The following is a 24,847-nucleotide window of genomic DNA, read 5'->3' as shown; positions in this document are numbered from 1 at the left end:
CTGTCACCTGGGCTCCCCTGCGAGCTGGCCCCTTCTCAGAGCAGAAATGGGTTCCCCATTGTCCCAAGGCCACCGTTTTTGTTGCTTTTCCCTCTGAAGATTACAGCTTATTTTTATTATTTTTTATTATTATTATTATTTTTTGCGGTACGCGGGCCTCTCACTGCTGTGGCCTCTCCCGTTGTGGAGCACAGGCTCCGGACGCGCAGGCTCAGCGGCCATGTCTCACGGGCCCAGCCGCTCTGTGGCATGTGGGATCTTCCCGGACCGGGGCATGAACCCGCGTCCCCTGCATCGGCAGGCGGACTCTCAACCACTGCGCCACCAGGGAAGCCCTACAGCTTACTTTCAGGGGGAAGATGAGGAGGGGTGTGCTCGGGACTCTGCCCATCTTCCCAGTCAGTGCCTCGTGGGGTTCATGGAGAAGAAGCTTGCAAGACGGTGCAGGTCTCTCTGCCTGTGCAGCCCTAAGGGGCTTCACGCTCTCATGCTAGCCCACACGTGGCCTTTAGATGTCACTGAACATTTTTAGCTGAATCTTAGTTCCAGCTTCTATGGCATCCGGCCTCGTCTGCCCCAGGTAAGCAAAGGCTCAGGTCCTGCTTTTCTTTGCAGACGTCTTTCTCTTGATTTCCAGTTGGTTGCTGTGAAATCTTTTAATTCTCTCATTAAATGCTCGAGGACATTGAAGGTGGTTGTCATTTTTTCTTGTTGTGAGCTTGGGAGTGATGCTCTTTCCAGCTCTCTATGTCTCTCAGATGAAACTGGAAAATTCTAATCTGCTTTTATTCCTATCCACTGAATATTTAATTTCAAATATTGCATTTTTCAGCTCTAGAAGTTCCACTTATATCTTCTATTTTCTTCCTCATTATGGGCCCATTTTTCCTTAAATCCCTGAGCACATTTATAATTGTTAGAAATCCCTGGCCTGCTAATTCGGTCACCTGTGTTTCTATTGATTAATTTTTCTCTGGTATTGGTCATATATTCCTGCTTCTTCCCTTCACTAGTAGTTTTTTTTTTGTTATTAAATGCGACTATGTGAATTTTACTTTATTGAGTGCTGGGTTTGTTTTTCTTTAAAGAAAGATGAAGTTTGTTCTGGTAGGCCATTAAATTACTTGCTGATTAGCATAAACTATTTCGAGAGTTGTTTTAAAGCTTTGTTAGGAGATTCTAGCACTGGTTTGTCCTAGTCCTAATGCACTGGCCCTTCTTGGGTCTCTCCTGAATGTCCTGGGTGGTCAGCCAGGATCATCTACTCTGGGTGGTTGAAGTTCAAACATCTCCCAGGCTCTGTGTGAGCTCCGGGAATGGTTCCACTTACAGCTTTCTGGTTGTTCTGGTCCTCTGTTTATCCTCATGGGATTCTGCCCTGCAGCAGCACATTCAAGGTGTCCCTGTGTGGATTTCTGGAGTTCTTCCTCAGCAAAGCTCCATCATTTCCACTACCACCTCCCCACAATGCCCCATGTTAGGCGCTCTAAATTCTTGTCTGTCTCCTCAAGTCTTTAAGACAACTGTGTTTCACGTGTGTTTCTGCCTCATGATCCAGAAAGTGTTCCCATGCAGAAAGCTGGATGATTGTTGAGGCCCGCTTCATTGGTTTCCTTTCTCTCAGTGACCACAGGCCTGTACTGCCTGTGGCCCAACACTGGAAAGCAGTTTTGTTTTCTCAAATTTGCCTACTTTTCAAGTTACGATATAAGGGCAGTCTGTCCCAGCATCTTCATCATGACCAGAGGTGGCAGCTTCTTTATGGTTGTTTTAAGATCTCCTTTGTGGATGTGGTTCAGTTTCACCACATATGTATAGGTGTGAACTTATTTTTCTTGCTTGATATTTGTTATGCCTCCTGTATTTGTGGGTTTATATCTTTCACCAGTTCTTAGAAGTTCTCAGGAATCATCTTTTTAAACATTGCCTCTTTTCCATCCTCTGTTTTATCTACTTTTTGGAACTCCAATTTGACATTCTCATTCCAACCTCCCAATTTTGAAACCTCTCAGTCATATTGTCCCTCTGCTCCCCCACTTTTGTGGCATATTTTGGGAAATCTTTTCCTACCTGCCCGTAATTCTAAAATTCTCTCAACTGTCTCTTATCTGTTTAACTTTTCTTTTGCATTTTACTTCAAGAATGAATTTTTTTAGTTTTATTGAGGCATAATTGATGTACAAAAAACTGCACATATTCAATGTACACAATTTGATGTGTTTGGATATGGGTATATATCAGTGATGCTATCACCACAATTAAAGTGGCATTTAAAAAAAATTATTTATTTATTCTTGGTTGCGTTGGGTCTTCATTGCTGCATGTGGGCTTTCTCTAGTTGCAGTGAGCAGAGGCTACTCTTCGTTGTGGTGCGCAGGCTTCCCATTGCGGTGGCTTCTCGTTGCGGAGCACGGGCTCTAGGCGCACGGGCTTCAGTAGTTGTGGCACGCAGGCTCAGTAGTTGTGGCTCACGGGCTCTAGAGCGCAGGCTCAGCAGTTGTGGCACACGGGCTTAGTTGCTCCACAGCATGTGGGATCTGCCCGGACCAGGGCTTGAACCCGTGTCCCCTGCATTGGCAGGCGGATTCTTAACCACTGTGCCACCAGGGAAGCCCTAAAGTGGCACTTTTAAACAATGTTCTCTTTGGTTCTTTTTTGTTGTGAAGCAGTAGAAAACAATATTTAATTTTATAGAAAAATTTAATAGAGTAAAATTAAAACCCTTTTATTACGATCCATTTGAGAATAAGTTCCTGACTTGAAGCCCCATCACCCCCAAGTACCTTTGTAAGAGGGAAGAACAAATCTGACTCCATATTGGATCCGTTACTTTTACTTTAACCTTTGTATTCTATTGCTTTTGCTACACATTAAGAATGTTGCCTATAGCCTGAACTATATAGGGTAGCCCATTCTCAGGGCTCTGACCTTTAAAGGTATAACAATTTTGCATTCATGTAGAATGAAAACGAGATAAAAAGTTGCAGAAGAGAGAATAACATTTGTCTTGTTGGAGGTTTATAAGGACATTGTGACCAGACCTCTGTGGACAGCTGCAAGAAAAAAGGATTCTGGCCCAAGAAGGATGAAGTAATCAACCCCACCCCCACCCCTTTAATATAAAAGAAGTCTGAATTCTAACTCAGGTAAGATGGCTCTTTGGGATGCTAGTTCATCATCTTCTTGGTCAGCTGGCTTTCTGAATAAATTCACTATTCCTAGTCTCAACACCTCATCTCTCAATTTATTGGCCTGCCCTGCAGTGAGCAGTATGAACTTGGATTCCGTAACACTTAGTATTTTCTGCAAAGACTTTCTTCCTGCATATCACCTACAATCATCAAAACAAGGAAGTTAATTTTGCTATATAACTCCCATCTTATCTTCAGACTTCATCAATTTTTGCAACTTGTTCCAATAATATTCATTACAGTGAAATGATCCAGTTCAGAATCATGCATTGCATTCAGCTGTCATGTCGTTTTTTTTCTTCAGTCTGAAACAGTTCCTCAGTCTTTCCTTGACTTTCATAACTTTAACACTTTTGAAGACTAAAGGACAATTGTTTTGTAGTACGTCCCTCACTTTTTTTGTCCTTACTTCTTCAGGATTAGGTTCAGTTAGGTATCTGCGACAGGATTAGCACATAAGTGATGCTGTTTCTTCCTATTGCATCTTTTCAGGTGGCACACAATTTTGATTTATCCCATTACTGAAAATGTTTACTATCATCAGTTTAGGTGGAGTTTTGTAGGCTCTTCCACCAGAAATTATTCTTTTCTACTAATACGCCAGCGCCCACGGGTACTGCTTGCAGATCTGGAATCATATGAAGTCATTGGACACCTCTGCGCCTTTGCTCAGCCTTGTCTTTCTACCTAAAACGACCCTTTTCTCTCCCCATAATCCCCACACTCGTTGTTTTGGAACCAACGTCTGTAGCTTGTGGGTACGTAAAGGCCTAATTACATTCACCCCCCCCCTCCTCCCCAAAGGCCAACAAGTCATAAGTCGTCTTCGGACGCCTCATCCTGAGAAGCCCTCACTCTTCTCCGCATTACTGTCTTGTCCCCTTTCTGTCACTTATTAGCATCTTGCTCTCCACCTTTGTCGCTGCTCAAACGCAAATTCTCCCGCACTCGTTCCGCGACGTCTGTCTCAGGGCCGTACCAGCTCAGCACACCCGCCTCTGCCCGCAGTCCGCAGTGCGCATGCCCGACACCTCCCGGCCCGCCCCAGGCGCGCTCGCTCCCCGCGTGGGTCCACCGCTGAGTTACTCCGCCCCCACCGCGCGCCGCACAGTCTGAACACAGAAACCAGTCTCAGGTCCCACTGCGGGGCGCGGGTCCGCTCCCTCCCACTTCCAGCGAGACTTCCGCCGGCCGTAAAGCTCGGCGCCAACTGCTGCAAAGCGCCTTGCGACAGAGCCCGGGGCCGAACTACAGCCGGTAACCGCCCCCGCGTTAAACAGTAGGCTATCAGGAGCCGAGGAAGGCGGTAGCTCTTGTGTTTGACGTCCGCACTCGGACTGCGTTCCCCGGAGGTGGCTCGGAGCCGCCGCGGCCAGGAGGGGAGGGCCCGCGCCGGCGCCTCCCGGCCGCCATCATCCCGGCCGCCATCATCCCGGCGTGCACCGCGGCGGCGGGCCGAGCCGGTCGCCATGTTGCGATAGTTTGTTGTTTTCTTCCTGAAGAGGAGCAGGCCGTAGGGCCAGCAACCCGCCGGCCGCGCAGCCATCCGCGCCCAGGCCCGGCCCGCTGCCCCCCGTGTCTCGTCCCCCGCCGTGCGTCTCCAGGCCCCGGCTGGCCCGGCGGCCCCCACAGCTGGCTTGGTGGGGCGAGGCTGAAGGCCGGGCCCAGCGAGCACTATGGCGGCCGCCCTGGGAGCGGGCGGAGGAACCGGCGCTGGAGGTAAGTGAGCGGCCCCGCGAGGGAGGCGGCGGCGGGGGGCAGCGGGCCGCTCCTGGCCGTCTTTGTGCCCTCGTGTCCCTGCCTTCACGGCGGTGAGGCCTCAGGCTCACCTGAGGCGGCGGGCGGCCTGCGCGGGGGCGGGGTGACAGCGCCCGCCCCCGGGCCCTTTGGGGGTGGGTCGCGGCCCAGGAGGTGTTGTCCTGTCGGGCTCCGGGTGGTTGGCAGCCCCGCACTAGACCCGGCTAAGACTCATCTACATGAGGGGACGTGTTTGTGCGGAGTTTCGGAGAGTAAGGAGTCTGAAAAAATAACCTCCCCGGGCTGGTCTCATTTTCCATGAACTCCTTAGTGGTCTGATACCGACCCATTAGGGCTTCGTGATCAGCATCCTAAGAAATAGAAACGGGGCCGAAAAGGGTCAGGTACCGATGCAGTTCTTCTGGGTAGTTTCTCTTGTTTTCCTAGCGTAGATGAGTTCGATAGGGGACCTAACTCAAAACAGATTTACCAAATCACTTTCTGGTTGAAATCACATTTTGTTGATTGAGGTTTTTTTTTTTTTAACGTGAGAAAAACACTTGAAAGTGACTTTTACGATAGTTCGAAAACTTTGATAAAGGAGACCCTTAACTGGTAAAGTATGAACAACAGCAGTGTTTGGGCTTAGTTCTCATTATTGAAACCATCCTACTGCGTGTTCTTTAGGAATGCTTATTTATGAGTACATTGCAATAATCCTGTCTAGGTCTAAGTATTTTGGTCTAAGCATTGAAGCGCTCATATGGTGCAATGGAAAAACCCACAGAGACTAAATGCAAGAAATGTCACTTCTGGCAGTATAATTTGATGTATGCCATTTTTCTGTCAGGTGATTTTTTCCTGAGGCTTTCTAGTTAAATTTTGAAAATACTTGGTTTACCTTCCTTACTTGGTTAGTTTCTGGGGTTCAAAATCATGGTTCTGTATCATTTTCAAAGTGTAGTCTGGGAACTCCTGGGTCAGAAGTGTTTCCGTTAATAGTACTAGTGTCACTTGCATGTTTTGCTTTTTCACTGGAGCATAGTGGAGTTTTCCAAAGGCTGCGTGACACGTGAAGGCATCGTTGTACAGGTGGCCAATGGAATGTGTGCTTGCATAGCTTTTTGAGTTACTCATTTTTAATTTCGAAAATAGCAAATGTCAGTGAGTGTAATTCACATAAACAAAAGCTTTTCGGTGTCTTCAATAAATTTGAGTCCGGAAAGTTTTTGAGAATGGCTATTTTAGAGGATTAAGTAGGTTTTGTCCTTGATGATTTGGAGTTTTTCCTTCCATTTTGTCACAGGTGCCTGGTTTCCCATTGCTTTTAGACTAAAGGCAAACTCCTTACCAAGACTTGTGAGTTCTGCGTGACTCGGTCGCCCAGCCTGCCCAAGCTCTTGGGTCAGCCTGCTTCCCTCCAGGAGGACCGCCCCTGCCCTCGCTCTGGCTCTTCATCCCCCAGGCCTCAGGCTCCTTGGGAGGCCTTCCTTGAGCGTTCTTTCTTCTGTCTCAGATGTGTCCATCTCTTGCTTGTGTGCCTCCCTCACCTAAATTCTGTGGCACTCTTCTTTCTTCAGAGCATTTATCTGAGTCTGTGATTTTATTTGGTTATTTATTTACTTTTTTAAAATCTCCCTTCCCCAGGAGCCTGTAAGCCCCTTGAGGACAGGAATGCTGCCTGTTTTACCTGCCGTTTATTCCAAGTTCCCGGCATGTAGTGTATGTTCAGCAAACACTTGACAAATTAGTGATTAAAGAATAAAGTATTTTCTTTATGAATCCCTTTGCACCCTTTTCTGTGCATATGTAAGTTGCACATTTACAGCTGTGTGGCTTTTTATGGTATGAATGGAATCACGTAGTGTGCCCCAGTTTGCTTTGTTCACTTAGTAGTAGGTCTTGGTGATCTCTCCTGTGTTAGTAGGTGAGAGTTACATGGATCCACCATTTATTGATTAACCATTTTTGTATTGAGGGGCATTTCAGTTATATGTCCTTTTCCACTGCTGTGGAAAATTTTGCACTAAACGTCTACAGACACATCTTGGTGTGCTTAAGCAAATATTTCTGGAGGGTTGATAACTCTAGAAGTGGAGATACGGTGTTGTAGGCTACAAATATTAAAAACTTTTTTTGTGTGTGTGTTTTTTTGTTTTTCAGCCTTGCCTCTCGGCATGTGGGATCTTAGTTCCCCGATTAGGGATTGAACTGATCAGGGATTGAACCCGGGTCCACACCAGTGAAAGCTCGGAATCCTAACCACTAGGCCACCAGGGAACTACCGCTCCCACCCAAGTTTTTTTTTTTATTGAAGTGTAGTTGATTTACAAAGTTGTGTTAGTTTCAAGTGTAGAGCAGAGTGATTCGTTTATATATATTTACACATACATATATTTTCTTTTTCAGATTTTTTTTTGTCATTTGCTTTCATAAATTTTTTTCGTAATGGTGTCTCCATGCCAAGAGTTCCTCTGTGCTTTTAATACCTTATGCTTCTGTACTTTTTTATGTTTAGCTTTTATTGCATATGGAATTTTATTTTGGGTGTGGTGTGAATTTGGGGCTTCTAACAGTTCTAATATGATTTATTGAATTCTCTATCTTTTCCAACTTTAGAACACATTAAATTCTCATTCATAGTTTTAAAAAATTACTGCTCCATGGTGTGTGTCTACATATATTATAGCATGTTTTTCAGAAATTTCGATGAGCTCTGCATTTAAAAAAAAATAAACTTCAGAATCATCACATTCTATAAAGAATTCTGCTGAAATTCTTACTGGGATTGCATTGAGTTTATTAATATAACTTCGGGATGATGGTTACTTTTACAATATGGGTTCTTTCATTCAGCAACAAGAATGTCTTGCTGTCAAGCTCTTTTTTGCCCGTCAGTTATCTACCACATTTCTGAGTACCTGCTCTGTGCTGGGCACTGATCTAAGAGGTTGGGATACATAAATATTGGAATAGAAGAGATTGCAGATACGAAGAAAATTTTACTTAAGGTAAGTTCCATAGGAGAAGGGATCTCTGTCTTCTGTGGAACTTACCCTTAGTAAAATTTTCTTTATATAGTTTTCATACATTTCTTGTTAGTTTTATTCCTAGATATTTTGTATTTGTTGTTGTTGTGGATGGTATAGTTTTTCATCCTATTATATTCTGGAATTTGTTGCTGATCTACTATAGAAAAACTTTTTTTTGCTTCTTGTGTATAACTGGCTTATTGGAATCTTGTTTTAAGAGTTTGGTGCTTTAGATTTTCTAGTCAGACTGTCATATCTCCAGTCTCTTCTATTTCAGTATTTATGTCTCATTTCTTTTTCTTGTGCTTCTCGTTCTAGAACCATTTCTTGTCAAGTCCTCCAATATAATGTTGGGTAGTAGGGGTGATGACAGGCATCTTTGTCTTGTCATCCTGTCATGAGTTTAATGAGCGTTCTTTTAATGTTTTACCAGTGAGTGTAGTGTTTGCTGTAGTTTTCTGGTAGTTACTGTTTGTTTAGCTCAGAAAGCTTATTTTTTGAGTTGGGGTTTTAATTTTATCAAAGCCTTTTCTGCACCATTGAGGTGATCATGAGGCCCCTTCTTTAATATCTTACTGTGATGTATTGATAGATTTCCAATGCTGAATCAATCATGCAATCTTGTGTTCAGAACCTTCTGGCTCTGTAAGTCCTTTTCAGTGTTTTGTTGCTTTTCATTTTAGGGTTTATCTGTGATCATAAGAGAGATAGGCTTATAGTTTTGTATTTGTGTGTGCACATGGTGCTCTCCTTTTTTTTGTAAGATAGGCTGACTTCCTAGAATGAGTTGTGAGATTTTCTGGACATTGTAAAAATCTCTTTATTAAATGTCAGAAGAGCTGTTGTCTGCAAAGCCATTTGGATCTGTTGCCTGTTTATTTTTCAGTTTCTTCTGATATTATTGGTCTGTTTAGCTTTTTTAAATCCATGGGTCAATTTTGATAAATTTTTCTGGGAAAATTATTCTTTATGTTTATATTTTCAAATGAACAAATATGGAGTTAAAGGCTTCAGTTTCCTAAGAGTGGGTGTGTTGAAGGTAGGTAAATTTTTGAGACCCATGCATGTCTGAATAAATTCTTACTTTATTTTCATACTTGATTGATGATTTGGTAGGGTCTCGAACTCTAGATTTGACTTAGATTCATTTTCCTTAGATTTTTGGTGGTACTGCTGTGTTGTTTTCTGGCTTCCAGTTCTGCTCTTGAGAAGTCTGATGACATTCTGATTCCCTATCATTTGTATGTGACCCTTTTTCTCTTCCTGGAAGGTTTTAACAGTTCCTCCTTATTATAAGATTCATTAGCATAGGTCTTTTTCTATTTCTTGTGCTGCATTTGGTGGATACCTTAGTCTGGAAATATGCATCCTTCAGTTCTGGGAAATTTTCTTACGGTACTGTTTTTCTCCTTTCAGTTCCTCTGTCTCACTTTCTGAAATTCTTATTATTGGATTTTGATACTTCATTTGTGTACAAAAGATAAGCATGATGAGGCAGTTCATTAAGATTCTTTTGGAAGGATAGATATTTTGGTAGTTCATAGAGTCCGATAAAGGAGTTGGACAACTAAGACTGCAGAACAGCGGCAGGCAGGGCGGTGTGGGCCTTGGGCGGGCCTGCAGCTGCTGATGGCGCTTCTCCAGCTCGGCTCTGTGGCTGCCACTTCCTCGCCACTTACTCTTCTTATAGACACAGGAATTTTGTTCCTGTTTGGCCAGGTGCTGTTCACCTTTAGCTGATTTAGCTACAGCAAAATGTGGGTCCACTGTTCTAGATCTTTTGATATTTTTATTTTTTTTGGAAGAAGCTGTAACTCTGGTACTTATATATAATTATATTTTTAAAATATTGGCAACCAAGTTGGTTAAAAAAAGAACATAATTCAAAGAGAGTGTGTGTCTTCTAGGCCAGCAGATTGCATCGTGTGCTTTAGAGTGATTCTGCCTTCATGATTTTGTAGGTTCCATGAATTAGTGGTCTTCCTACCTAAACATTCAGGAAGTTATGGTTACCCTTTAATATTTTTACATAGGAAATCAGGGTTTGTTACTGCAGTTGCTTCCTGAATAAATTCAAGAGCGTTGTACTTCGTGTTTGGTAGACCAGAGTTTAAATCTGATTTTGCTGTTAACTAACTTTGATTAGTCTTACTTTTCACATCTGTAAAAGGAGAATTTGGGAATGGATTAAATGAGAAAACAAATATGAAAATGCTAGCTTGTTGAAGTAAAATGAAACCTCTCTTCAGCTCTTCAGTAGTGCTAGGCTTATTTGAGTTTTATCAGTCTTGTTTTAGTTAGGACAGAGGCCATGCCTTGCATTCCAAGTATGAAGGGTTTTAACACAGGAATTAGAGGCTTGTACAATCCTTGGAAAGGCTGGGGGTGTGATGGTCAGGAAAACTTAGTCTGATTATCTGATACTGATGGTTGGGAGCTTGCCCGGAAGCCCTTGTAACTGAAGGCTATTGCGGAGGCTCCAGTGGACTGTCTCAAGTCTGCAGTACTGGAGGTGTTGACTTCTGATGGTATCGAGTCTCAAGAAGCTCCCACTGACCGTCACAGCACCTACAAGCCCGGATGCCACACATGGTTTTCAAGAGCACATTCTGACCTCTGAGAACCTCCCATCTGCAGTGTGTGTGTCCGTCCGTCATCTGTCCTGCCTCTGCCTCATCAGAGTAACTGATGATAATTGTGACTCAAAGCTCCTGTGACTGCCTTACCTTGCATACTCTAACTCAGAACCACACAGGGAAGGAGGCTCTACTCCTCCCATTCTCTGCACCATTGCATAGAGCGGTGGGGACCACAGTCTCAGCAGAGCTGTTACTTCTGTCTGTGGAAGGAAAGACAGATGGGTAGAAGGAAATTGTTCCTTTCTTTGACATTTCTTCCCTTACACTTCACCAATTTAGCAACTAATCTTTAGCAATTGAGAAGGTTTCACTTTTTAAAAAGAAGGTGTGGATTCTTGGGAAAAGAAATGGGGTGTCATTTTCTCTAGATTCTAAGTCATGATGGGAACATTCAGTTGGCTGAGCTCTGACTTCTTGTCCTCTCCCAGCCTGCCCGGGCCAGTAGAGAACTCAAGGGTCTAGCTTTTATGGCTTCCGTAATTGGGAGGCAGAGCCCTGCTCTGTCTTCCTTCAGGACTCATACTGTGATTAATTTCCAACACAGGAAGAGGAAATTCAGTTGTAAGACCCGCAAAACAAATTGTCAGTGTGCACTGCACTTCATAAGCGAAATACAAAGTTCACTTTAGGGAAACCTCTCCAGGGTCCCATGAAAGTAAGAGAATTTTAGAACAAGACTACAAATAATTTTTCAAGTACATGTTGTAGGGGTGCTTTCTGAAAATTTTGCTTGGCTACTCAAAATTTGGTAGTTATACTATAGGGCAAAGATGCTCACCTTGAATGTTCTTAAATATTAGTCCAATTCCTTCCTCTAGTTGCTGTTTAAATAAAGGGTCTGGATTTCCTCACTTATAAAATATGGAATTTTGACTCTGTTAGTGATTCAGAATATGAGCATGTATACATGAGAATGGTGTTGAGGCGAAAGAAAGAAGGTTAGAACCTTTGGACTAGAGCAAAGATTGGCAAACTTCGTAAAGGGCCAAATGGTAAATATTTTAGGCTCTGCAGATCACAGGGCTTCTCTTGCAATCCTCTGCTGTGCCTTGTAGCTTGAAAGACCTATAGAGAATATGTAACTGAATTAGCATACAGTGTTCCAATAAAAGCTTATTTACATAAGTCAGGCAGTAGCCAAATTTGGACAAAAAGGGGTGGCAGACCCTACGTGGCCTGTGGACTGTAGTTTGCTGACCCTTGGACTAGACAGTTGCTAGAATCCTGTTCCAAGCTAATATTCTATAAAATTTCTAATCTAAGCTCCAGGTTCCTGGAAAGGATGAGGAAATAAGCATGATAAGTAAAAGAGTTGTGTTCGTTATAGATATCTAATTGCTGTGTAATTGAAGATTGTAAAAATTCCAGTAGCTGTTTTTAAGTCTTGCAGATGAGGAAAGTTGATTCCCTTAATAACATAGCATGTCTGGTATAATGTTTTGCCTTAGAAGGAGAGTTTCTAGGTAAAGGCATTGACCACTCTTGTCCTGCTGAGTTAATCTTCGCCTTGGTCTTCAGGGATGTGCTGTTCTTCCTTTAAAACTCTGGATTAGTGTGGACATGTTTTGTTCTCTTGGTTCTGCTCAGTATGACAGATATAAACTAGAACTTTAGAAAAAAAAGGATTTGTTTATATTCTAAAGGGAGAACAGAAGGAAAGTGATGCAGAAAATGTAAGAAGAATAAAAATAGGCATACAGAGTTCTTGTCTTAGTTTGTTTCTTAGGATTTTGAGTTAGAGTTCTTTTCATATCCATTTTTACATTCCATATTCTAGGTGGAAAGAAAGTATGTTTTTGTTTTCTGCTTTATCAGGTGTGGTTTTTCCTTTGCTTAATGTGGTTTTGTCCAAGCACAAGGTTACCCACATTTACAACCTTTTGTGTCTCCTTTTGGGAATTCTAGTTATTTTCCACTTCCTTTAGGTATTTAGTTTCTCTCGGCAGTGTTTCATAGTTCTTAATTTATAGGTCTTTCACAAATTTTATTATGATTATCCCTAGTATGTATTTCATATTTTGAAGCTAGTGCAAGGATTTTTAAAATTTCCAACTGCTCATTCCTTGTATGTAGAAAAACTATTGATTTTTTAAATATTGTTCTTATATTCTGTGACCTTATTTCATTCACGGAATAGTTTCAGTACCTTTTTTTCATAGATTCCATATGATTTTCTCCATAGTTGATCATGTTTGCTGTGAATGATGACAGTTTTACTTCTTCCTTTTCTATCTGAATTCCTTTTATTTCTTTTTCTTGTCTGGTTGCACTAGGTAGAACTTCCATTACAGTGCCAAATTGCAGAGTCATGGAAGCCCAATCCCAGTCTTGTTCCTGATTCCAGATGAAAGCACCGAGTCTTTGCCTTTACCTGTGATGTTTGCTATAGGTTTTTCTTACAGATGCCCTTTGATCAGGTTAGGGAAATACCATTCTATACTTAAATTTGATGAGAGTTTGTATAAGGAATGTGGATATTGGGTTTTTAAAAAAAATAAATTTATGTATTTATGTATGTATTTATTTTTGGCTGCGTTGGGTCTTTGTTGCTGCACGCGGGCTTTCTCTGGTTGTGGTGAGCAGGGGCTACTCCTCGTTGTGGTGTGCGGGCTTCTCATTGCGGTAGCTTCTCTTGTTGTAGAGCGCAGGCTCTAGGCGCGCAGGCTTCAGTAATTGTGACACGTGGTCTCTAGAGCGCAGGCTCAGTAGTTGTGGCGCACGGGCTTAGTTGCTCTGTGGCATGTGGGATTTTCCTGGACCAGGTCTTGAACCCGTGTCCCCTGCATTGGCAGACAGAGTCTTAACCACTGTGCCACCAGGGAAATCCCAGATACTGGGTTTTGATTAATCCTTTTTCTCCTTATATTGAGATGATAATTGGGTTTTCTACTTTTAGTTTGTTATTATGACACATTACATTGATTTTTTAAAAGTATTGATTTTTGGATGTTAAACGAACCGTTCATTCCTGGGATAAACCCATGTGGTCATGATGTGTATTATCCTTTTAATGTATTATTGAGTCCTATATACTAATTTTTTAAAAATAAGTTTTGCATGTATGGTCATGAGGAATAATGGTCAAATTTTTTTTTCTTTTAATATCTTTGTTTAGTTTTATAGTGGCCTCAGGAATGAATTTGAAAGTGTTTTACTAGTCTGTTTTATGTATCTCTGCTGAAATCTTTTTTTATTTAATGGACACAGTTTTCTCTTTTAAATACTTATTTTATTTTTTATTTGTTTATTTTTGCTGCACCAGGTCTTAGTTGTGGCATGCGGGCCTCTTTTTTTTTAAATAAATAAATTGGTTGATTGATTGATTGCTGTGTTGGGTCTTTGTTGCTGTGCGCGGGCTTTCTCTGGTTGCAGTGAGTGTGGTCTACTCTTCATTGCGGCCTGTGGGCTTCTCATTGCGGGGGCTCCTCATTGCGGTGGCTTCTCTTGGTGCGGAGCATGGGCTCTAGGTGCAGGGGCTTCAGTAGTTGCGGCACGCGGGCTCAGTAGTTGTGGCTCGTGGGCTCTTTAGTTGTGGTGTGCAGGCTTAGTTGCTCTGTGGATGGAATGTGGGATCTTCCCGGACCAGGTCTTGAACCCATGTCCCCTGCATTGGCAGGCAGATTCTTTTTTTTTTTTTTTTTATTGTGGTATGCGGGCCTCTCACTGTTGTGGCCTCTCCCGTTGCGGAGCACAGGCTCCAGACGCGCAGGCTCAGCGGCCATGGCTCACGGGCCCAGCCGCTCCACGGCATGTGGGATCTTCCTGGACCGGGGCATGAACCCGTGTCCCCTGCATCAGCAGGTGGACTCTCAACCACTGCGCCACCAGGAAGCCCGGGCAGGCGGATTCTTAACCACCGTGCCACCAGGGAAGTCCACATGCGGGCTTCTTAGTTGCCACACTCGGACTTCTTAGTTGTGGCATGTGGACTCTTAGTTGTGGCATGCATGTGGGATCTGGTCCCCAGACCAGGGATCAAACCCGGGCCTCCTGCATTGGGAGCGTGAAGTCTTACCCACTGGATCACAAGGGAAGTCCCTCTGGTCTAATCTTTATCATTTACTTCCTTTTGCTATCTTTTGGTTTAATTTCCTTTTCTTTCTCCAGTTCCTCAAGATTTAAATTAAGGTTGTTGATTTGAGACTTTTCTTCTTTGTTAGTGTAGGCAATTATAGCTATAAATTTTCCTCCAAGTACTGCTTTTGCTGCATCCCATAAACTTTGGTATGTTGTATTTTTGTGTTCATTTTTCTCAAAGTACATTCTTATTTCCCTGTTTCTTATTTCTTCTTTGACCTATGGGTTGATGAAGTGTACTGGTTAATTTCCATGTATTTGTGAATATTTCAGTTTTCCTTCTTCTATTTATTTCTAGTTTTATTATACAGTTGACCTTGAACAATATAGGGGTCAACTGCAACCCTCTATGCAGTTGAAAATCCACGCATAACTTTGCAACTGGCTTTCCATATCCATGGTTCTGCATCTGTGGATTCGACCAAGCACGGATTGTGTAGTACTGTAGTACATATTTATTGACAAAAAATACACACATAAGTGAAACCTATGCAGTTCAATCCGGTGTTGTTCAAGAGTCAACCATTCTTTAGTCAGGTTTGTATGCTTTGTATGATTTTGACCTTTTGAAACTATTAATTAAGAATTGTTTTATGGCCTAACATACATCCCAGAGAATGTTCCATGTACACCTGAGAAGAATGTATATTCTGCTGCTGAGTTGAGTGTCCTGTATTTATCTGTTAGGTCTGATATCCAGTATAATTTCATCTTTTTAAAGAAATGATAGTAGTGTACCATTTATTTTTAAAATGAGCTTTGCAAAGTCTTAAATTTATTTTTAACTTCCAAATACTCTCATCTTGATTATGTCTGCAGAGACCTTGTTTCTAAATAAGGTCACATTCACAGGTGGGGGAATGGGGAGGTAGGACTTAAATGTGTCATTTTGGGGCACACAGTTCAATCAACTACAGAGTCAGTTAGCAACAAATTTCTTCTGTTTTTGTTTAGCTGTGAATGTCTTTTTTTCACCTTTATTTTGATAGTTTTGCTGGATATAGAATTCTTTGAGCACTTGGTATATGCCTCTGACCTCCATTGTTTCTGATGAGAATTAGCTGTTAATCTTATCGCATTTGTTAAGTGATGAGTTGTTTTTCTCTTGCTGCTGCTGAGGTTTTCTCTTTGTCTCTGAAACATTTTGACTATGATGTGTGCATTTGTAGATCTCTGTGTTTATTTTACTTTGAGTTTGTTGAACTTTTTGAATGTGTAGATTAATATTTACAAATAAATTCGAGAAGTTTTCAGCTATTACTTCTTCAGATATTTCTCCCTGCTTCTATTTCTCTTTTTCTCCTATTACACATATATTTGTGTGCTTAATGGTATCTCACGTTTCTTTGAAGTTATGTTCATTTTTCTTCATTTTTTTCTTTCTGTTCTTTGGATTGGATAATCTCTGTTGATCTGTTTTCAAGTTTACCAGTTCTTTCTTTTTTGCCAGTTCAAATCTGTTGTTGAGCCCCTCTAGTGAATTTTTCATTTTAGTTATTTTTCAATTATAGAATGTCTTTTTGCTTCTTTTTTATAGTTACTGTTTATTCATACTGTTTATTTGGTGCAACATTGTCATCATACCTTCCTTTAGTTCTTTAATCATGGTTTCATTTAGTTATTTGAGCATACTTATAATGGCCAATTTGTCTGTTAAAGCTGACGTTTGTGGCGTGTGGGATCTTAGTTCCCTGACCAGGGATCAGACCCATGCTCCCTGCATTGGAAGTGCAGATCCTTGACCACTGGACTGCCTGGGAAGTCCCTCACAGGCAGTTTCTGTTGCCTGCCTTTTTTCTGATGGGTTGTGGGTTGTACTTTCCTGTTTCTTTGCATGTCTTGTAATTTCTTGTTGGAAATCATTTTAGATAATATATTGTGTCATGCCTGAGTGCTGGTCTCCCCACTTCTCCACCCTGGGCCTGTTTTTACTTGCTTGCTTACCTTTTTGGTGACCAGCTAGGTTTTAAGTGAAGTCTGTTCCCACCCCACACCCCACTCTGGGCAGTGTGAAGCTTCTGATGTCACTCCTCAAGGGGACAACAGCCTTGGGCATGCCCACAGGCACCCTGGGATGGTGGTGCTTTGGCTGGGCTCCTTCTGTCTTTTTCTCTGACCACACCTTCCACAGTGCCCTGGGCCATAACTTCCTTTACAGACTGACCAGTCAAATTCAGACTCCTTTGATTGGATAGTGTCTGAGGTCAGTGATTGAGATCTGTTCTAAGTAAGTGAGGGCACTGGCCCCTGTCTCCTCATTTCTCTGGTCCACTAGGCATCCTGCAGTTCAGTCCTTATCTCCAGTGACTCTTATCTTTCTAATAATCTCTCTCCAAAACCTTCACTGTTTCTGAGAGTGCCTTTTGCTTAGGACTTTTTCTGTACTCTGTTCATAACGAAGTTAGTTCCTCCTAGAGAGTTTTGGAGCTCTGTTGTTACAAGGTTTGCTTTGCCCCTTGGGCTGACTCTGAGCCCCAACTCTTGTGCTGTGGGTGGGGACAGTGATGTACTTGTCTCTTGGGTGACACCCTTGCTCTAGGAGCCGAGTGCCTGGGTGGCAGCAGGGTGGGGGGCGGGTGCTGGCAGTAGCCCTGGATCTGCTTGCTAACCTCTCGGTATGAAACCCCCACCCCGTGAGCTGGGGCAGGGGTGATCTGGGCGCAGGTGGCGTCTGTACCACACTTGGGGCCTGGGTGAAAGAAGGGAACCCCTGCCTCCTTCTCACGCCCGGGAGTTAGCCTCAGCGCCAGGCAGGTTGCCTAGGGGGAGGAATGCGGAGGTGTGTGTTCTTGGCTGCACTGGTCTCGAGGGGATGGAGTTGATGCCTCACTGAGCTGCGACGGGGAGGAGTGAGTGGGGCCGGGTTCAAAACCCACAGAATCCTGTAGCCGTTCTTACCAAATTTGAGTAGATTTCTTGAATGAGTGTTTTCCATTTAATGTATGCATTTAGAATCAACTCCAGAGACATTAAATAGTCATTTCATTAAAAATAATTTTCACCAGTTTCTCAGAGAGTGGGTTGGTGGAGCTCCTCCTGATGTTATACTGGAAGCAGAATTCTCCAAGGATGCTAATAATATCTCTCATTCTTCTTCTTCTTCTTTTTTTAAAGCACCTATTCTGTTTGGTAGTGTATAGTAGGAATTGATGTATTACCTTGCTAGAACTTTATTGGTTAATTTCTAGCCCCAGGCTGGAAAAATTCCTGGGGTTTTATGTTTATGTCATCTGGATCCCCTAGGTAGACTCTCTGGGGAGACATATGCTGCTGCTTCTCAAGCCTCTTTGCTTGCATGTGTTCTAAGATGAAAAACTTAAATTCCAATTTTTTGATTTTCCTAATAATAAAAATAAATTTGAAAATGAGGTAGGAGATGTAGTGTATATGTGAAATATACACTCAGTGTGGAAAAAAATGTAAAATATCTTAATCTTTTCTGTATCGAGTACATGTTATAATGATGTTTTTGATACGCTAGGTTAAAATGTTAACATTTAACCTGTTTAAATTTCGTCTTTATTTAAAATTTTTTTTTAATTCTTTTTTTAAAAATTGAAGTATAGTTGATTTACAATATTGTGTTAGTTTCAGGTGTACAGCAAAGTGATTCAGTTATTTTTTTTCAGGTTATATTCCATTATAGATTATTATAAGGTATTGAATATAATTCCCTGTGCTGTACAGTAAATCCTTTTTGCTTATGTATGGTAGTTTGTGTTTATTAATCCTGTACTCTTAATTTGTCCCTCCCTCCCTCCATCGCTGTCCCCTTTGGTAATCATAAGTTTGTTTTCTGTGTCTTTTCACTTTTTAAAATGTGAACAGTAGTAAAATTTAAAATTGTGTATGTAGCTTGTATTTCTATTGTTTGTTAATTCTCTACATTATCTCTACTGCCCTTAAATAGGGTCTTTGTTTTCCATGATTAATTTGGAAAAATGTAAAAATTTCAAAAAGTATTAGAAAAGTCTCTTTAATTTTTGCAAAGTCGGCAATTTCCCCCTTTTATATAGTTGTAGTAAAAAATATGTACTCAAAAACCATTGTTTTATAAAGAAAACAGTTTTAATTAAATTTATGATTTTAAAAAAACTATTCTGTCAGTTTTCATGCCTAATAGTGTTTAGTAAGTTGATTTTCTTTAGGTAGATATGTGCTTTAAAATTTTTTAGTTATTAAAAATGGCTAAAGCATTTATAATTGTTGTATATGAAATTTTAGTATTTTAAAATGTCGTGTCAGGAATCCTTAAATGAAACAAGTTGTTTCAGTATTTGAATGTGTGTCTGTTTTAATTTAGTAAGACTGACTTTCGTGGCCTCTCGCTCACAGATGATGACTTTGACCAGTTTGATAAGCCTGGTGCAGAGCGGTCCTGGAGGAGAAGAGCTGCAGACGAGGACTGGGACAGGTGCGGAAACCCCTGGTTACGTGCAGGATCCATGCTGATTTATCTCCTGTCGCTAGGCCACACAGAGATCTTTACTGAGCAGTGTGTTAGCTAGTGATGCTCTTTCCTGGGTAGGCTGGTCCTTACTGGGCTAAAGTAAGGCAGGGGCGAGCACTCCAGGTTGGAAGGCTTTGTAGTGGGCTTCTACCCCAGGCCTGTGCTGTCTCAGGGCTGCCAGCGGAGCACGGGGGGTCTTATCTCTCTGTTTTTATACAGTGATGGTATTGACTTGGTGGGCACCCAGAGCTATTATTGGAGTAATTGTATGCCTGCAACAACAATAGCAACAGAATTCCTCCACATCCTACATAATATTTGGCTAGACGTTAACATTTTTGCTATTTTAATTTGTGTAAAATGGTATCTCGTAGTATAAATTTGGATTTCTCTGATAACTAGTGAAGATGGAAATCTCTCTTTAGGAATACACACACACACACACACACACACATATACACACACACACTCTATTAAAAATGTTGACAGTTATCATAGATGTCAGTTCCATGGAGTGATTACTTCTGGGAAGGCGCTCTAGTAGGGGTTAGAGGGATGTGCACTGGAGAAGTGCACAGAGGCCTTCATTTGAGTTGGAGGAGTTCTCAAATGATGACTATTCGTTACATATTTCTTACCATCTTAAATACTGTGTTGAAAATGTGAACATTACCTTGGAGTTGCAGTCAGAAAGTTTGATAATGAGGGTCAGTAGACGTGAATAAGGAACAACAATGATATACTGCTGTGAAAAGAGTACCTGGTTGCTGTTTGAAAACTGTGATGTCCCAGAAGTTTTACTGAAAAATCTACATTAAAAACTGTGTAATTCTTATAGTCTACATAAAGTTGATTACCCTCAATGACTCTTAAGGTAGTCCATAAAAAAGTGAGAGCTTAGAGCAAAGTTTTCTGTATAAGCAGTGGTCCTATTGGGAAGTACTGATAACTAGTTTTATTTAAAGGACTGTGATGGGGAACTGAGTCAAATCTTGTGTATTTTCACAGTTTACTCATCATTTGGACTTTCTGTTCTGTTAGTCATCTGGTAGTATTTATGTCTTTTGGGTTGTTTGTCTTTTCCTTATTGATTTTAGGGATTCTTTATACTTTTTGAAATTTGTTTTTTTGTGCTTAGAGATATCTCCTTCCAGTCTGTGGCATGTATTGTCTTAAACTTAATAGTCTTCAAGTAGGTTTTTATAAATATCATTATAATCTTTTCCTGTATGGTTTTTGTTTATTTTTTTAAATTAAAATATGAAAAATGTATTTGGAAATCATTTTCAGACTTATGGGAAAGTTGCAAGAAAAACCCAGGAATTCTTATAAGCCCTTCTTTCAGACTCACAGTTGCTTTTTGTCATATTCATGTTATTCTCTCCCTCTTTACATGCTCACACACACACACATAGAACATTTTTCTTTCCTGCACCATTTGACAGTGGTTTGCAGTAGTTTGTATCATGCCATTTTCTTCTGAATCTACATTGGTTATCCAAGGTTTGTCAGTTGTCCCAGTAATGTGCTTTCTAGCCAAAAATGAGTTTCTTTTCCTCCTCTTTGTTTGTTCATCTGGAAGAATTCTGTCTTTAAAGACTTCTGTAAAGGCTTCTATAAAGGCTTTGTCTTTAATGACTTGACATTTTGAAGAGGACACGCTGTTTATCTTGTAGCAGCCCTCAAGTGTGGTTTTGCTAGTGTCTCCTCAAGCCTAGATTCAGGTTGTGCATTTGGTAAGTAAGGTGCGCTCTTTGGTGACACTGTGGCCTTCCTGAGGCCACCTCTTCAGGAGACATGTGATGTCAGTCAAGCTGCTTTCTGCCTTTTGTCCTCAAGAAATTCTTCCCTACCCTGTATTCTGTATGTTCCTATGAAAGTTTTAAAGTGTTTTTTGGTCTCCATCCCTCCCTCCCTCCCTCCCTCCTTTTCTTCCTTCGTTCTGTCCTTCCTCCTGAAATTGATAAAATTGATTGATTTTTTTTTTTTTTTTACTTATTGAGAATTTCAAGTGTATATGAGAATAGTACAGTGCAGGCAATATACCATCCTTCAGCTTTAGCAGTGTCAGTGGGAAGCACTCTTGTTTTATCTGTGATCTCTGTAACCCTCCTCACATCACAGACATAATTTCATCTGAAAATATATCAGATTGTATTTCTCTAAAAAATAAAGGATTTATAAATATAGCCATAATAGAGTTATATCTAAAAAGAAGTCCCTTAATAGGAATGTCTTATTAATGTTCACATTTCCCTGATTGTCTCATGTATATATAAGTATATTACAAATACACATACATATAATGTGGATATGTGTCCTTTTATAGTTTGACTTGGAGTCCAAATAAGATCCATATATCATAATTTATTGGTAGGTCTTTTAAGTATTGTTTCATCTGTAAGTTCTCCCCACAATTTTTGTTAGTTCCCTGCAGTTTTTGCTGAAGAAACAAGGGGTTTATCTTGGAGAATTTCTACTTTTGGTGATTGCATCTCCTGGAGTGTTTTTAGTATGTTCCTTCATCTTGCATTTTCTGTAAATTCATAGTTAGATCTGGAGGTTGATCAGATTCAGGTTTGAATTTGGGCAGGAGTAGGGGCTCTGCGGTGTCTTAGTTGGTGGTATGTTCCTCCATCAGGAGCTTCACAATATCTTGTTAACTTTTTGTGCTGTTACCAGCCATTAGATGATCCAAGTGGTGATATTCTCATTCTGTCATTTCTTCTTTTTCTGTTGTGGTAATTCTGTAAACTACTTGGTTCCTCTGAGGTACAGAATAAGTGCTTGATTCTTTACTTTTATTTACCAGTTTTCAAAAGAATGGGTCAGTTCCTTAGCATCCTCCAGAGGTGAGTTCTATTTTTGAATCATTTCAAATTCATAGATTTAAATACTGCATGTGTTTTTTTTATCCATTGTAGTTATTATTATTAATGTTTGAATTGTCCCAGTATTTGTTCAGTGGGAATTTATTTTGGTTGTCATGACATTAGTTGGTCTTCTGCTATGAAGGAATTGGGTTTTGTTTGCAGTGAGACAGGGCTCTAGTTTTTCTTGTTCTTTCCAGTGTGACTAGCATTTGTCCCAGTGCCCTCTCTTCACTCATCTTCAGTGCATGTTTGCATATGAAGATTCTGTATCATATGTATTTCTTTATTTGATATTTTTAAAGCATAAAATAGCCTCTTCCATGTGCTAGATGGTAGAGGAGAAGTTTGAAAGTTTAGGAGAAGAGTGAGTCAGAAAACATAACAGTGTATGTCCCGGTAGGAAAGGGCATGTTGAGAAGGTCTCCACTGAAGGTCATTTGATGACGGGGATGTTTAGGGGCAGGGCTAAAGAAGCAGGTGTGACACTGGGGGAGCAGCCGCAGGCCTGCGGGGGAGGGCTGTCCGAGGGCCCAGCCAGGGCTGTGCTTGTGTGGGGTGGAACTGGAGCTGAGCAGGTGTGGGGGGGGGCAGTCTCTCCTCCCGCGTTGTCACTTTCCGTTGGGACCTCCCATGGCCGAGCCCATCCAGAAGAAAGGCCGGGGGAACGGAGAGCCCGTGGGAGCTGTTCCCGGAGACCCCATCCAGGGCCTGGAGCCGGCACGGACCAGATGAGGGTGGCCTGGAGTAGGCAGGCACAGAGACAATGAGCTCACGTGCAGTCTTTGTTGTCACTTAGATTTCTCATTTTGAAAGGCTGCAGCCAGGTGACTGCCTGCAAAATACCTGTTTCCTGAAAAAGTCTTTTAGTATAATTCTGTTTGTTAGTAAAAATGTACTTGCTCCCTAAGAGATCGTTGTCTCTCATCTTTGATAAATACCTGCCATAGAGGTTGTTCTTCCTCCAGTAGTGTTTCCTGGTGAAATCTTGTGGGAGCTCTGCAGGTGAGTGCGGGAAGCCTCCTCATGCTTTTGGTACTCCTTTCGCTTCCGAACAGTTACCGTTATTGTCCATGAGCATAACTGCTCACCCCTTTGAAAGGACTCGATTTGGACCATTCAGTCCCATTGGTTCATTGTTACTTTTGGTGACCCTTGGTGTAATTTTGGTAGTGTTTCGTAGTTTACAAGTTTCTTCCCTTTTGTGTACCTCTTTGTAAGGATCCAACTTTATGATAACAATAGATAACTAACTACATTTAACTTTTGTGGGGTGTGTGCATAGTAGTTAGTATTTGGACTCTGGAGCCAGACTGTCTCAACTCATCTACTGGTTTCTGACTTGGAAGCAGGGTGACCTTGGGCCAGTTCTTTAACGTCTTGGCGTCTTTGTTTTCACGTTGAAAAAAATGGAGAATGATGTAGGTGTCTGGTTGCTGGGGTTGTGTTATGTCAACAAAAGAGCGAGTATGTGTGAAACGCGTGGAGTGGTTCTTGGCATGTAGCACACTGAATGGGCGTTAGTGATTTCTTGAGCTATAATTTATGCATATTGTAGTCGCGTGCACTTAATCCTTCTGTCTCCCATCTTGCTTTCTTATTTCATGCTATTATTGCCTTTGTTAGTCATGGAAACAACTGTTCTCCACCTCTGTACACTCCACTCATTTACAACTGGTAAAGTTTTCATTTATCTTCTTTTAAAAAATGCTTTTGTTTAGAAAAAATAGGTGGTAGTCCAAGACTGATTTCTTATTTCCATATATTTGTCAGCAACAAATACTTCCTAGATTTTTGCTTGTATGGTTACCAGCACCTGTTCATATTATGGTTTTAAGAGTTCTCCTCAATTAGTTTCCCTGGGGCAAATGGGATTACCTCCCTTTTTCAGTTATTTGCAGGGATGCTCCAGGGGGTGCTTGTCCTCAAAGGGGTGCTTGTATTTTTGGGGGGTTATCTGGAATCAGATTCTCAAATGCGCTTATTGTAAATATTGTGACTAGAAAGCACTTTTTCCTCGTCCATGGAAAATGATTGTAACACTGAAGATACAAAAATTGTATCTGAAAGATGATTAGGTGACTTGTGGATTGAAAATGTTGGGAGAAGTTATACATTAGTCTCTAATAACTGTTTTACTTATACAGGTCCATGAAAGATTTTTTTCCATGAGCTAAGTTCTCGTCCTGAATCTGTCTCTGCTGTGTGACCTTGGGCAAATCATTTAACCTTGTCCTTATTCCTTTATCTATAAGATGGTATACGATTTATGTAGGGTAACATAAAATAATGAAAGAGGTATTCAGTGCATGAATGAAATGACTTGTTCAGTTGTTTCTGGTTCTAAAAAGTAGTATATAGAACTTCTGTTGTAACTTCCTATGTGCATTCCAGGATATTCTGGCATTCTGCACAGCAGCACATTAGAAGTAAACATGGGTTTTGGGTAAAATAGCACTCAGAACCTATAGAACGTATAGATATTTGTAACCAGAGCCCTTATTTGAAAAGTAGCAAATCATAATAAGAACATTGGTGCAGTTAAATCTCCATTGGCATTTGTACCTAGAATCATAGCCTAATTGCGTTTCCTCCTTTCTAGATGTTGGTCCTTAGTCATCTGCTTTTAAAAGACGTAATTTAGTGGTAGCCATCTTCATCAGTTAGAGAAACATACAGTGGGAAATGTCTTCAGGTTTTTCATCTGGTAAGGGTTTCTATTTTAATTATGAGAAAAACTCCTTCTGATTGCTTCAAAACATAAACATGCTGACAAAAAAATTGCAGACAGCTGACATGACTCCCATGTTATAAAGATAATTCTCTTAGTTATGATTTACTTTAATGTCCT

At 41.2% G+C, this 24,847-nt stretch overlaps 1 protein-coding gene across 10 annotated transcripts in view; it reads left to right on the top strand.

Moving 5' to 3' along the window:
• Window positions 1-4,743: 4,743 nt before the first annotated feature.
• RBM33 (RNA binding motif protein 33) overlaps window positions 4,744-24,847 on the top strand; it is a 117,344-nt gene continuing 97,240 nt past the window's right edge. For 5 of the 10 annotated variants that reach the window (XM_089917125.1, XM_089917122.1, XM_089917121.1 and 2 more), the window contains exons 1-2: window positions 4,969-13,016; window positions 18,980-19,090. In XM_089917125.1, the coding sequence (XP_089773251.1) occupies window positions 12,976-13,016; window positions 18,980-19,090 (152 nt within the window). In that variant the 5' untranslated portion in view covers window positions 4,969-12,975. Of the gene's footprint in view, window positions 4,911-4,966; window positions 13,017-18,979; window positions 19,091-24,847 lie in introns of those variants that run through there. The other 5 variants (XM_089917119.1, XM_022576632.3, XM_089917126.1 and 2 more) reach the window with 5 other exon arrangements.

This window comes from Delphinapterus leucas, chromosome 9, assembly GCF_059928025.1.
Source record: "Delphinapterus leucas isolate spDelLeu-1000000601 "Yukka" chromosome 9, BTC_Dleu_Yukka2, whole genome shotgun sequence".
Taxonomy (NCBI): Eukaryota; Metazoa; Chordata; class Mammalia; order Artiodactyla; family Monodontidae; genus Delphinapterus; species Delphinapterus leucas.
Note: the sequence above shows the minus strand (reverse complement) of the source record. Positions and strands in the feature narration are given on the sequence as shown.